The sequence below is a fragment of the Halyomorpha halys genome, unplaced genomic scaffold (genome assembly GCF_000696795.3).
Source record: "Halyomorpha halys isolate HHAL.00 unplaced genomic scaffold, Hhal_1.1 Scaffold1396.1, whole genome shotgun sequence".
In the NCBI taxonomy this organism is placed as follows: Eukaryota; Metazoa; Arthropoda; class Insecta; order Hemiptera; family Pentatomidae; genus Halyomorpha; species Halyomorpha halys.
In genome coordinates this window covers 58,245-73,328 of record NW_027110330.1, presented here as the reverse complement: position 1 = coordinate 73,328, position 15,084 = coordinate 58,245, and the positions used below count along the sequence as shown (strand labels likewise).

The 15,084-nt window shown below is 34.9% G+C and overlaps 1 protein-coding gene across 4 annotated transcripts in view; it reads left to right on the top strand.

Moving 5' to 3' along the window:
- The window catches only part of LOC106689570 (protein FAM193B), a 119,882-nt gene extending 106,762 nt beyond the window's left edge, over positions 1-13,120 (top strand). For 3 of the 4 annotated variants that reach the window (XM_014434622.1, XM_014434621.1, XM_014434620.1), the window contains 3 exons: positions 1,056-1,152; positions 4,810-5,121; positions 11,998-13,120. In XM_014434622.1, coding sequence (XP_014290108.1) covers positions 1,056-1,152; positions 4,810-5,121; positions 11,998-12,179 — 591 coding nt within the window. In that variant the 3' untranslated portion in view covers positions 12,180-13,120. Of the gene's footprint in view, positions 1-1,055; positions 1,153-4,809; positions 5,122-11,997 lie in introns of those variants that run through there. The other variant, XM_067048477.1, reaches the window with a different exon arrangement.
- Positions 13,121-15,084: the final 1,964 nt, after the last annotated feature.

Below are 15,084 nucleotides of genomic sequence, written 5' to 3'. Positions count from 1 at the left end.
AAGCCTTCAAGTTTACTGAACTCATCCTTTTTTTTCTCCTTGAATTTCCTTGGTAGCTGTATTAACTTCATCTAGTTTTATTTTTTAAGCACTTGTCCAGCACTATTTCTTCTGTCTAGTGGGTAAATCCTGGCTTGAAATTCTGACTTGTTTCTAATGAATGGTACTGCTTTGAATATTATTACTATTTAGGAACATTTCATGTAAATAGATGTTTTAAAAATGATTTTTCAACTTAATTTTACATCACATTTTCTATCTACCTCTTTTCCTTTCACAGGTCCAAATGATACATTATTTATTTCTGTAAATGAATATAAAATAATGTATGTAATGTAAGTTTAAAGTGATTAATTACCTTTTCACATTGTTCGAAAGTAGCTGATTCTTACCTTGTATGTAAAATCTATTTACTTTTTGCTTCCAAAAAAAGACAGGAAAGACCAATCAAGTATTTAAAAATAGATCACTTGTAATAATCTTCAAATATAGGGTATTAAAGGGACCCTGGGATTTCAGTAGTTTTGAATGAGAGGGCACATATGGTATCCAAGCAGGCACTCATATGGATTTTGGAGAGGGTCATTCAAAGGTTGGTCATTTTGTTTTGAAGGTAAAGAGGATGACGATCCTCTTGGGGGAGTGTTACTCGATGGGGTTGATGTTACCATTGACAGATGTTAACCCTAGGCTTTCAACACTTTGGTAATAAGCAGGAAACAGAGACATATAATCAAGGATAGCTAACAATTTTCACTAAAACCATTGATACTTTTGTGGTTGATGTATTATTGATATTTTGATGTTTTTTATTGCTATCATTAGATGTAGCTCATTGTTAGCTTTCTTGTAGGTAATTTCATGGATATCCACCAACTCCTGTGGCTTAGGATATTTATTATAGATGTGCACATTTTGGACTAAATTTAATTTATTTTCTGAATTCCTATTGGATCTTGTTTGGTAGCACAATTTTGGATATATTTATATTCTTAATGAATGACAATGATTATAATTGTTTTTATAGTCTGTTCAAAATAAATTTTTATTTTTAGGAAAACAATGTTAAGAAAAGTAATCCTAATCAGGTTAGGCCCCCTTCAGAAGTAATTGTTGTGTCAACTGGAAAAAGGAAGGATTCCATTTTAAAAGGTGAATTGTGTTATATTTATATTTGTTCTCAATTGATTAAAATAGTATTTGCATTTATTTATTTAAAAGAAGTAGTTAATAAATTTGCTGTACCTGTTTTTGTACATGTGTAGGAGTTCACCTGTGAAAAACAATTAAAGAAGATCTACTTTAATTTCTCTAATACAGTGGTTTAATAATAACTACGAGACAGGTTTTATTTAAAATAAAAAATGCAAACAAAGTATTGAATTTAAACCTATTTCCCCAAGGTATAGCTAAATTGGGACTAAAAGTGGGATGAAGAAATAGAGGGATTCTATGACAGTTTAGAACTTATTCTCCAAGAAGATAGTAATTACAAAGTGTTGCTTGGCGATTTCAATTCTAAAGGAGGCAGAAGACTATTCTGCGATAGGAAAATATGGAATTGGGAAAAGAAATGAAAAAGGCACCAAATTAGTTGACTTTGCTGTTAAAAATCAACTCATTAACTCAAAGTACCTGCAAACTATTTTGTAATATATTAAAAAACAGAATAATAGAAATTATATATCAGGATCATGATATAGTAGAACAGGCTGGCTTGTATGTATTAATCAGCTCATCGAGAAACGTAGAGAATATGACAGGCAGGTTTATTTATGTTTTATCGACCACTTCAAAGCTTTCGAATCGATCGGACATAAATATATTTGGGAAGCACTGTGTGAATCTGGCATAAACAAACTCTACATTAAGGTCATCATGGAGTTATATAGAAACATAAAAGCATTTGTGGCATTGGATAGGGAAGGTGATTACTTTGAGGTTGAACAAAGATTGAAACAAGGGTGTTCTCTATCTCTGATTCTGTTTAATTGTGTTTTAAACAAATTATTCAGAGAATTAAATTGGGTAAGCCTGGGAATATCCGTCAATGGGAAAATGCTGAACAACCTAACATTTCCGGATGATCTAATATCTCCGGACATTAACGGTTTAAGGATGATAGAGGAAATAGTAGATATTAGCAAGACATATGGGCTTAATATAAATACATCGAAAACAAAAATCATGAAAAATTCAATAGAAATACAAATTTATTTAAACAATAGTGAGATAGAATATGTAGAGGAATACATTTACTTAGGGCAGACAATAAAATTCAAAGGAAATATGAATATGGTAATAGAAAGAAAAATAATACTCGGGTGGTTTAATATTGGTCTCTCTGAAAGGTCTTTAAAAGCAACCTATCAATGGATCTTAAAATCAGAGTTTTGACCACATGTGTATATCCCACGGTTCTACGTACGGTTCTCTATGGGACTCAAACCTGGGTGCTAACAAAAAAAACTTGATCTGAGGCTGAATACCATGCAAATGCATCTTATAAGGAGTTTAATGTTTATTAAGAAATGAGAAAGTATAAAAAGGAAAGAGATTCTTCAAAAAGTAAACATTAAAAGTCTAAGGGTTGCGGCTTACCGATTGAAATGGCCGATTGAAATTGAAAGCTGAGTTGGACACTTGGCCAGAATGATAGACGATAGATGGACCAAGACTTGCACAGAGTGGATCCCTAGAGAGGACAGCAAGAAAAGAGGGCGACCACATCTTACGTGGAGGGATTTACTAACACAGTGTGTAGGTGAAAACTGGTGGCTGGTTGCAAGGTACTAAATCCAGGTGGAAAAAAGTTATAAAGAATAATTAGTTTTGTGTTTTCCTTTCGGTGTATGGTTGTGAGGACTCTGTTGTTATTTATGTTTTTGTATATTTGTCTATGTTTTTCTTCTATCCTGCTATAGCCAACTACTATAAATTCCTCCCTATGGGAGTGGCTTTTGTCAATACTGATACCAATAAAGCTATTATTATTATTATTATTATTATAGTGGTTTATAAAATAAACCATGACGATACCTACTACAGTCAAAATTTATTTATTTTATTATTTTTGTTTCCAGACTTCTGAATGTATTCATGCAGGAATTGAAAAAAAATTTCTATCCTCAAAATCAAAAATTGTCACTCCTATTGTACATTTTAAACATCAAGGAACAAATTTTGTCTCTTGATATTTAATCCAAATTTATATTCGGGCATAATCGATTTAATCCCTAATTGGCCCCATATCGATTTTATCAGATTCCACTGTATACTTTTGCATACACATGAATAAACATATTTTCTTCAGTACACCTTTGTTTAAAAAATGGTATGTCCTATTTGGCCCATATTTAAAAACAATTCGAGTATTCGTGTAAAATGGATTTACAGTATCAATTTCATCAGATTCCATCTACTAATTTTTTTTGCGTATATATAAACATATTCCCCTCGACTGCAGTATTCAACAATTTAAACAATTCGTCCAATTTAGCCCAAATTTGGAGGGAAATTGACGGTTAGTGTAAATATAATCCAGTATAAATCATATCAAATTTCTTGACTACTTTCGCTTACTCATGTGAAAAAAAATTATTTCCTGGACACACCTGTGTTTTAACAATGGCTCATCCTGTAGATTTTATTTTACAGTTTATTTTAGTTTAATTATTTCTCTCTTTTGGTGAAATTCCAGTGAATTAAATCCAGTTTTATGGAAAGTATTGTAAGAAATTGAGCAAAGAAACTAAATCTACTGACTTTGACTAAACATTCCATTGACTTAATGAAGTGAGGGATTGTGCAGGATGATGTTCATTTATTGTTCAATGAAATGTTAATAATCAATGGAATATAAATGATTTCACAGTAGAAAATTAAACATTAAAAGCAAAAATTGTGTTTTTATTTCTAGTTTATTAATATAAATAAATAAATATTGTGTAGTTAAGTGATAAACAAAACTAACATTAGCTAGCATTAGAATTTCAAACAAAGATTTTTAATACAAAACATAAATATAAAGGAAATTGCTAACAGATAGATAACATGGAACAAATAAAATGAATTTGAGATGAGAAACAGAAACTGGAAGCTGTGGAAAATCAGTTGAACGCAGTGTGAGGAAGACCAGCTTAAAACTAAAACTATATAATGTGAGATTGAAGTTTAAAGAATATGGAATGTAGGAATGTAATTGTAATTACTTAAATTTATTCAATTTTTCTCATGGTCTCATAAGGACTGGCTCTATTATTTCATATTTCCCTTACTATGATTAAAGGAAAATTATATTAATTTTTCAGAGTATTGGTGGTGTCATTGATGATGAGTCATCAGTTTGATTTTTTCCAATAAATTGAAAAATTATTATTTTTTATTATTATTGGCGCGACAGGCTGTGGAGGTCCAAGGCCTCACGCCTTGTACTAAGGAAATACATCTCATGTATCTTGACTTGGGTTTTTCATAGGGTGGATTCATCACTCCCACGCCTATTTTTTGTGAGTCCCACCCATAGGCTAACGGGGCTCACAAATGCCAAGGGGGGAAGCCTGTGAGTAAGTAAAAAACCCCGGGTAGGGCCAGGCTCAAACTCACAACCTTTGGGTTGGTAGTCAGATGCGTTGCCACGCTGCTACTGTCGCTCCCTAAATTGAAAAATAAGTATATTAAATTATAGTGAATGAAATGAAATATTAGAGACCTTCTATGCTCTCAATGTAGAATATATTTTTTTGCTTATCATTTTTTTTTCAGGTTATTAGTTTATATTATTTTTAAAAAAATAATTTTTATTTACAGAATCAGTAGTGGATGGACAAACTGGAAAAAGAAAAAAAAACAAGAAGAAGAACATATCTGACTTATCTACCACTAACTCTGTTATAACTACAGGGAAAACACCAGCTTATCCTGGGCTTGAAATTCAGCCAATTAAAATTATTGATACAGACAAAGATCAAGAACTTGTTAACCAAATGTCTGTCCTTACCATCAGTCCTTACAATGATAATAAACCTTATGATCATAAAGGTGAAAGTAAAAGAAGGAAGAAGAAGGCAAAAAAAACTATTTCAAACAATCCCATTAATCCTGAAGAATGGAAATTATTAGGTACGCAATATTTTAGTAATGTTATAGGATTATTTTTATTTTTCTTATTACTAGGTATGTCCAGAAAGTAAGAATACTCAATTTTTTGTAAAACATTACAGAATATTGTAGGTATATATGTTACTTATTTTACTAGGCTATTGCCTTTCCATTCTATGAAAATTGTATGTCTTGGAACAAGCTTTTTGATTCTCTCTTTATAGAACTGCCCCACTATCTTCTTCCACTTCAAGACAGACCTCTTTTGTTCACCTCTTCATCGGTTTAAAATTTTTTTCCACCAATATTTTTAGAAGAGTGGAAAGATAAAAATTTGGAAGGCATCAAGTTAGGGGGCTGGGCTAAGCAGTGTTTTCAACATGTTCTAACCAAACGAGTTCAAAAGCTCCTTGGAGGCATTGGCCGTGTTGTCATGCAACCAACACACTCCCTTCATCAATATTCCCCTCTGTTGGTTTTGAATTACTCTCTTGAGCTTTGTATAGTCTCACAGTTTTGTGCTGCAGTAATTATCTCCCCCTGAGGAAAAAAATCAAACTAAATGATCCTGATTTGGTCCCAAAACACAATTGGCATGGTTTTTGTTTTTTTTTACTGAAATTGAGGTTTTGAAATTTTTCGTAGATGGGGAACCACTGTGATAACTGTCTTTTTGTCTCAGGGGAGTAATGATCCCTTTAAGTTTCTTCACCAATCACAATGGAACTTAAATCCTCACTTTCCAATTCAAATCACTCAAGGAACTCACTAGTGCTAGTGACTCGATTCACTTTGTGCTGATAGTTTTTTTGGAACAAATCTTGAGCATTCTGTATTCGATACCAAACATTTCTGTAATTGTTTTGTGTAAAAAATATCTGGAAATTTGTGGAAACATTGCAAACATTTCATCTAGTGTCAATCAGTTGTCTTCACAGGTAGTTTCCTCGATTTTATGTACCAACTTTTCGATCAATATTTAATATATACCTCTCCTTTGCTCTTCATAAATATTCATTCCTCCTTCATTAAACTCATGATAACATTTAAACACTTGTCTTATGCAAGCTGAAATTTCAGTGTGAAATAGTTCTGTACTGTAGTTCTGTATTGATATATGTTAATGGTCTTGAACTACCTGGAACTGTGTGAGGTATATGTATTTTGTTTCCTCATCAGTTTTATTTTTCTTATATTTCCATGTTGATGAAAATGAATGTTGTCATATATAGAAGTTACGGTATGAGTCAGCTGTTATTTCGATGTCAGCTGACTGAGGGGATCAGCTGATCGAATGTATATAAGAGATGTAACGAATATAATAAAGCCAGTATGTTACTGCAGTTCAACCGTGTTACATCTTATTCCTTCTTCTCTTTTTTGACATTTTGCTTTTGCCAATACTTAACTGGTGCCGAATCCCGGGAAGTTTAGATACCAGAGTAATATTTGCTTTAAAGAAGAATTTTTTATCGTACTTTTCTCGGCTTTCAATTTTTTTCTTCTATTCTCTCATTTTTTTTAAATAATAGCTGCCAACAGTAATGTCAGACAAGTGGTCATGAACCTGGAAGCTTTAAATCAAAATGGGGTTCAGAACCCTCATGAGCACATGGAGGTGAATCCTCCTCCCCCGGAGCTTGCCCCACTACCAGAAGTTTCTCTAGCGGGAGCCCATGCTACAACCCTTGAGTGGGTAAAAGTACGCACAGCAACCGCCCAAGACTTGAGGAAGGCCGTTTCTGACCTTGAACGGTTTACCGGATAAAGAGGAGAATTGAGTCACTTCATAAAAGGAGGTGACCAACTAATAAGCCGAATTGAAGCAAAGCCTATCGAAAGTCTACTCGATAGTGAAGATTCGGAGGCTTTAAAAGCAGTGGTCGTCTGCAGAGTCAAGAGGAGAATCCTAAATCAGATCCAGGATGACGAAGAGACCCCTTGGAGCGTTATCAAGGAAAGATTAAAGAAGGCGTTTGGAGGTGGACGGTGGGCCCCAGAAGAAGACATATTTATGATGATCCGAGAGACAAAGAAACCGAAACAGTCTAGTGGGCAATATGCCGCGGAACTCCTGGCTCGCTTTAACAGAATTCAAGATAAACTGAGCGAAATGATGGAAACAATCCAGGTACAGAGTCGGATGCAATTCTTATCCCTGGTACTAAAGATACAGTTGGCCAAAGGAGCTAGCGAAGAAGGGAGGATTTCCGAGAGAGCGCTCGCTTTTGTGGAAATTGTTCAAGATCTTATAGAAGCAAGCGCTAGAGAGGTAGAGGCCCTTATGGAAGTAGAAGAACCAGGGTGGACCCGGATAGAATACCAACGGCCAAGAAACATGCTCAACCCTTGGAGGAGAGAACACGGGTATGGTAGATGAGAGAGAGCTATCAACAAAGAATAGTCGGCGGGAGGAGCGCAAGTGTCACGGTTGTGGAAAGATTGGGCATTTAGTGGCGCATTGCCCGCGCACTAGATGCTTTGAATGCGGCACATAGCCAAACAGTGCCCATATTTTTACCAAAGAAGAGATGCGGGCTGGGGCGAACCAATGGAAATCAACGCCCAATAATTACGTAGAAGCTACCGTAGGTTGAGTAGATCTTCAGATGAATCTACGCAGACCAAAGAGGAAGTGGAGGAGCCAAGAAATTGAGGTATTCTAGAGGAGAAGGTAGAAACAAGAGGATGGTGTTGTTGAAGGTGTTGTCAGCGGAGAGGTGACCGCACACTGCTGAATTATAATGTGAGAGAAAATAGCAGCGGTCTGCCTATAATAAAGATAGCAGGAGTGTGGTGCCTGGTGGACACAGGTAGTTCCAAAACCTCATGTGCCGAGAAGCATTGCAAAAGCTCTGTGATAAAGAGAGGACACTCAAGATTCAGAAATGCCAATGTAAATTGATCACCCTGGGTGGCCCTTGTGAAGTAGAGGGGGAAGTGGAGGAGATAGGGTTGACACGGTGGGGTTTTAGTATGGAAAACTTGCAGGTACATATTGTAGGAAGTATGCCTAGGGAATATAAAGTAATTGTGGGATGTGACCTACTAGGGAAGGTGTGAGCTTGGGTTAGCAATAGCAGGGGAAAATGGAAGGTTAAGTTGGGAGGAAAAATCTACAAATGTAATTTTCAGCGGAAGAACACAGAGGCTCGGGTCGGAGCAATCAATCAAGTCGAGGACTGAAGACGAAGCCTTAGGAGGGAATACAAAGATATCTTTTTCAAAGAAGGGGACAAACTCGGGACAACCGGGAGAACAGTCCATGAGATCATACTAAAACAAGATAAAGTGACATACGTTAAAGAGAGGAGATACGCCCGCAGGCACTACGTCACCACATCCGAGAAGAGCATCAAAGTTTAAAACGCCAGGGAATAATTATTGATAGCACTTCCCCGTACAATAGTCTGTTGTGGGCAGTGAAGAAAAAGAGCGCGCCTGGTGAATCTACTGAAAAGTACAGGGTGGTGATTGATTACAGTAAGCTGATTGAGAATACTGTTGATGAAAAGTATCCGATCCCCAGATTTGAAGACATTTTGGACAGGCTGAGCGGGGTGATGGTATTCAGCACATTGAACTTGAAGGCCAGATATCATCAAATCAAAATGCACCCTAAGGATCAACATAAGACGGCATTCACATTCGAGAGAGGACACTACGAATTTACAAGAATGCTGTTTGGACTGAAAAATACTCCCATAACCTTTCAGCGCCTGATGGACAAGTTTTTGAGGGGAATTGGTGAATCTGTATGTCAGATTTATATGGACGATCTCCTAGTGTTCAGTAAGAGTGAAGAACACTTGCAGCATTTACACAGCGTATTCCAAAGAATTAGGAAATTCGGGCTGAAGTTATCTGGTGAGAAATCATCGCTTGGGCAGGAACAAATTAATTTTTTGGGCCACACGATTTCCAGGGAAGGAGTTAAACCTGAAAGTTGCAGCTATACGGAAAATGGCGGTTCCTAGGGATGTGAAGGGAGTTCGGAGGTTGCTTGGAACTTTAAATTATTACTGTAGATTCGTGCCAGAAATGACTGAGTACCTCATCCCACTCAAACCTTCTCAAAAAAGGGAGAAAGGTGATCATCACACCGATGGTCGAAGACAATATAAGGCGGTGCATGGAGAAGCTGCAACAAGAGCCGGTTCTTGTGTTCCCAGACTTCACTCCCCAATTCAATATCACTACGGACGTGAGTGAGTACGCGCTGGGAGCGGTGTTGTCTCAAAAGTGTGAAGGAGGAGATCGCCCAGTTACGTACGCCAGTAGGCGCCTGACAGAGACGGAGACCAGATATAATGCACTGGAACGTGAACTCTTGGGAATAGTGTGGGCTGTTGACCACTTTAGGCCCTATGTGTTCTGAAGAAAGTTTAAAGTTCACACTGACCATAGGCCCCTGCAATGGGTGGGAAAGTTGAAGGAGTCTTCGGCCAGGATTACACGTTGGAAGGAGTTATTGGGACAGTACAATATGGAAATCACATATAAACCTGGAAAAGAAAATGTGGTATCTGATTAATTATCTTGAGCAATAACAGTAAATGCAGTAGAAGAAAAGGCCGGGGAACCGTCCGGGCAATTCCTGCGGGAGTGGACAACGGGACAGGAGGAAGACGATAGGGAAGAATCTTTATCTAATGAGAGCTCAGAGGAAGGAAGACCAATAGATATAGAGGAACTTGAGGACATCATTAACGATAAGAGGCGGCAGATTATATGGAAGACAAGAACCACTGGATTAGTCAAAGTTGAGTGTAACAAGTATGGGAGGAGCATTATCATGACGATTTGGTCGCAGCCATGCATGAAAAACGACCAGATCTGTAAAATGTTGAATAATGCTTCCAAGCCTGGAGAAAAGTGTCACCTGTACGTTGGGAATGAAGCCGTTTGGGAGAAGATCAAGCGGCTATGGCATGATGAATACATAGAAATGGACATGACATTCGCCCGATGCAATCTGTTGGTGGAAACCCTTCAGGAAGACGAACGCCAGAGAGAGGTGACTGTAGCATATCATTGAAGAGAAGATACTTTTGGTGGGGGATGAAGAAGATGATCAGTGAAGTTTTAGGAAACTGCGAAGTTTGTCTACTCACAAAGTATGACAGACATCCACCAAAAGGCAGACAAGAGGAGACACCTACCGCAGATGCACCGCTCAAAGATCTACAGGTTGACACTTTCACATGGAGAGGATTTAAATGGATCACCATAATTGATCTCTTCAGTAAGGCGGCAATGGTGCACCAGGTGCAGGAAAAGTCGTCGGAAGCAGTGCTAGCAGCTCTCCAAATGTGGTTTCAATTTTACAGAGTTCCGGAGCACATCTCATCAGATTCTGGAAGAGAATTTGACAATGCCATGATTCAAACAGAAATGAAGGACCTTGATGTAATATGGCATCTCAACACACCAGAGCACCCCAAGAGTAGAGGAGTCATAGACCGGCTTCACGGGACGTTGAGTGACCATCTTCGACTATATCAGGTTGACCAGGGACTGGAACCGGATGTGGCAATGCCTAAGGCGATTGCGGCATACAATCATTCCATACATACAGTTACAGGGTTTTCACCATTTGAGATCCTCTTTGGGCTTCGAGGACACAGGCAGGACTATAAGAGCACAGCAGCAGACGGAGAGGAAATACACAACAACCATATTGCTCAAAGTAAGTTATGGGAAAAGGTCCGGGGAAGAATGGAAAAGGAAAAATCCAGTAGGGTAACTCGGGAGAATTTAAAGGTCACAGATAGGATGGGAGCAATCAAAATCGGGACAATTGTATATAGAAATTTGGGGTCTAACGGGGGTAAAGAGATACAGCGATATGAGGGTCTATTCAGGGTGATAATTATAAGGGAACACAATATTGTAAAATAGAAAGTATTAGAGAATCCAAAAAGAGGAGAACTGTCCATATTGAAGAATTAAAACTTCCGGCAATGACAATATAAAAACTGAAGTGTTCCCATACTAGATTAGATTACAGAAAATTTAGTTATTTATTCTATTTATTGTTTTGTTTTTTTTGGGTGTTTTAAGGTTGTTATTGATTTTTGTAAATATTGTATTTTTCATTCTGTTTTTTATTTTTGTGAATATTTTCTTTTTCATTATAGCTTATTCATTTACTGTATGAAATTTTTTTAAAATTTCTAAGGGAACTTGTGAGCTTTTTAAATGATATGTATATAGTTTTTTTTTAAATTATTGTAAATAGTTTTTCTTTATTGTTTTTGTTTTCTATGTTATTATATTATATAGTATTAGTTTCCGAGGATTGTTCGTAAATTGGTGGGGAGGAGTTACGGTATGAGTCAGCTGTTATTTTGATGTCAGCTGACTGAGGGGATCAGCTGATCGAATGTATATAAGAGACGTACCGTACAGATGTAAAGCCAGTATGTTACAGCAGTTCAAGCGTGTTACATCTTATTCCTTCTTCTCTTTTTTGACATTTTGCTTTTGCCAATACTTAACTTAGATACAAGAGCATATTTTATTTGTTGTTCTTTCAGAAAATTAGAGATTGTAATTTTTCATTTATTATCTCAATTGTGATCCATCTTCACTGATGAGGGAGTTTAAAGGAGTTTCAAGGGCTGAAATTGAATTTGCAATTGAACTTCCAAAATGGTGCTTCTTGGCCTGTGAAAATGTACTGTCCTTTAGATTTTCTACTAATTATAAATATTTTCATGGTTTACTGTATCTTCTTCTAGGTTTGGTCTTTTAAGAGTAAATTCTCATATTACCTGTTATTTTATTTAATTAATTGTTAGTTTAGTTATTTCTCTGTAGATTTATGTATAATTGAATAAATACAAATGTTATTAAATATTGATTTTCTTATAATTTTAATTTTTTTTGTTATAGATAGCGTATTTGCTCCAAAAGATATAGATCTTGACGATGGAGAAATCGATGAAACCGAAAGAGAATTGGAAGCCTTTAAAAGGTTTTGTTTACAGTCAGTTCCTCCTGAAAGAAAAGAAAAAGTACATTTAAACATCAAGGATATTGTTCTAAAAAAGAAATCAGCCTCATGTAATTATTAATAGCATTGATTTATCTGCTTGTATCACATGAAATGTCAATTTTTTAGGTTTCATAGAGTTTGTAGATAATATTTTAATTGTTTATTTACTGCACTTATTTAGAGGATAACCCTAACTGATAGGGTTTGATATATATATATACATATATATCAAAGTTATATATATAACTTAATAATAATACAATGTCATGAATAAAACATGATTGGATGTTATCTAAATGACTGTTTGATGGCCTATAGCGCGTATAGGGTCATGGCTTCCTTGATGATTTTCTTTCAGTTCAACTGACCTGCAGTTCCTCTGTTATTTTATGATTTATTTAAATTTATACTATTATTCCAATGAAAAATAATTAATTACTCTCTTTATGAAATCTTGCTTTATCATATCACTACGTGTGCCTCAGACCCACTTGTCACACTGAGGGTTAAACATTCGATTTTTTGAAAACTGAGAAAAAATTTATCGTTTGATGTGGGTGCTGAAATAATTCAATTTAAATGCCCTGGTGAATCTCAAATTGGATAATTAATTAGTCGAACAGGAAAATGGATCTGGATCTATGCTTAAGATAAAAAATTTAAGTCCTGTTCTTATCACTTTTTATTAATATTCATAAATTCATATTGATTATATCCAATCATGTTTTATTTGTGCAACTCTCAAAACTGACATTTCATGCCATAACAACCAGATGTAATAAGACAGTTCATTAATAAATGTCAATTTTTTTCATACGTGTTTTTTATCAGTGTTGACATAAATATTGAAATTTTTTATGTTATTTTTATTTTATATTTATCCTGTTATATGATACTTGTTATAAAATGTTTACACTGTACCTAGTAGTTTTGTAACGTTCAAGAAAAACGTTGATAATTAATCATAGTGAATGTATGTGTTAAATTTAAATAAAATAAAAAAAACCTGACTCAAACCAGTGAATTGTGTATTTTGTTTTCTCTGAACTTATCTAATGTTGTTACATTTGTTAGTTTATGATATTTGTTGTACTGAGTGTATCCTAAAATTAGTTTCATATGTACTGTTTTTTTCATATTTTAATATAATATAAATCATAGTTTTATTTTTTTATCCATTAAAACATTATTTATTTTTTTTATATTTACTCTTATTGTTATATTATTTCATTTTTCAATACCTCACAGTTATTACTGTAAGATAGAAAATTTTATTAGAATTTTTATAAATGATTTTTCTTAGTCTATGGAACTTCCTATAAAAAGAAAAAAATGAAATTAACTAAACAGAATTTATTTACCCTGTTATCTATTCAGCTATAATTTTGACATGACCTCCAATTAATAAATAATAGAAAAAGGAAGGAAAGGATCAAAAGGGAGAAAAAAAGGTGAAACGCGTTTTATATCTTATTGATATCCTTGGCTAATATTGAAGTAGACATCACCCCTTACTATTTTTCTACTTAATACTAAGAGTTCATCCAGGTTATAAAGGCCAGTCTGGTCACTGTTCTCCAGTGTTATAAACGTTCTGTAAGGTGTGACAGTATTGAGGTGTCTGTGCTATCAGATACAAGGTGTACTCCAGCTTTACATTATTTTAGTTTTTTCAGTTTCAGTTTGCATCCTATTGTTCCAAACTGGCTACACCCTCCCCCATTATCATCTCAATCTCACCACACTAGAGTAATTCCATTGGGGGGGGGGGAGGTCTTGATTTCATTGCTTATACATTTTATGAATCTTTTCAATCATTTCCACTTAAAAGCCATAAACTAAATTGAAGAGTTCTTTCATACTTTCTTTAAAGATCATCCTTTGGTTACAACTTTTTCTTGTTTAAGGAATGTATTTAATCTAATACAGTCCACTTTTGTTAATCTATTCTGTTGTACACCCACTAAAGGGTAATATCATTCCCTGTGTTTATCTATACTACTGATTGCAGCCTTTCCATTTTCTGTTACTAGCCATTTATTTTGTTCTGATAATAATTAGCAATCAGCAAAGTTCATATCAATGGTTATATCTCTAATTTGAATAAGTTAGAACCAAAGTGGTTTCTTGTAACCCTGATTAAAGCTTACTCATCTTGTACCAGAATTAAAGGTTTGTACAATTTAATACAAGTATGACCAATAGTGATCGCGATTGAAGCTAAATTTAATAATTATTAACCTGTTTTGGTGCAAAAAGATGCTGATGTGACATTCCTTTGGTAAAGCAAATGAAATTCTTATCAAACACTTTAACATTCCAGGAAGTTCTATCTATGCATGTTACCAGAGTTGTTGCAACAGTCTTCCCAGCTGATAGTGATGATTAAGCTTGCTTATATGTCTAAAACATCCAACTGGGTAAAGGCTACATAATAGTTAAGCCATTTTTATTAGGAAAGAGCTTTAGTACATTCATTGTGCTAAAGAATGGAAGAGTTAGTGTGAGAGTTTAGAGGGGGATGAAAGTCCTATTACAAAACTACTCACCAATAACAAGCATCTCTAGTTCTTCACAGGCTGATGAATTTCATTGAAGCCGTGGAACACAGCATCTATATATGAGATACCAGCCAATCACCATCCTTATTGTATTCTTCATGTCTTATGCTTTGTTGAAGAGCCAAATAACTAACAAGGAGTGTCACCATATATTCAATCATTTAAGAAAGCCATTTGTCAAGGAAGGACTAACTTATATGAAAAAAGTAGATTTTGTGTGACAAAGTAGTAAGTTATAACTAGGGATAGGATTTTTATGTGCTAAAAAAATTCAAAATATGTGCTAATAAATTGTCAAATATTTAAAAAAATATGTATTTATAAATTTTGTATTATTCAACAATGTAAATTACTAATTAATTAGTAATTTTATAACTTAAAAAAAGTTACATAAATATGTATTTATTATATATTATATGAATA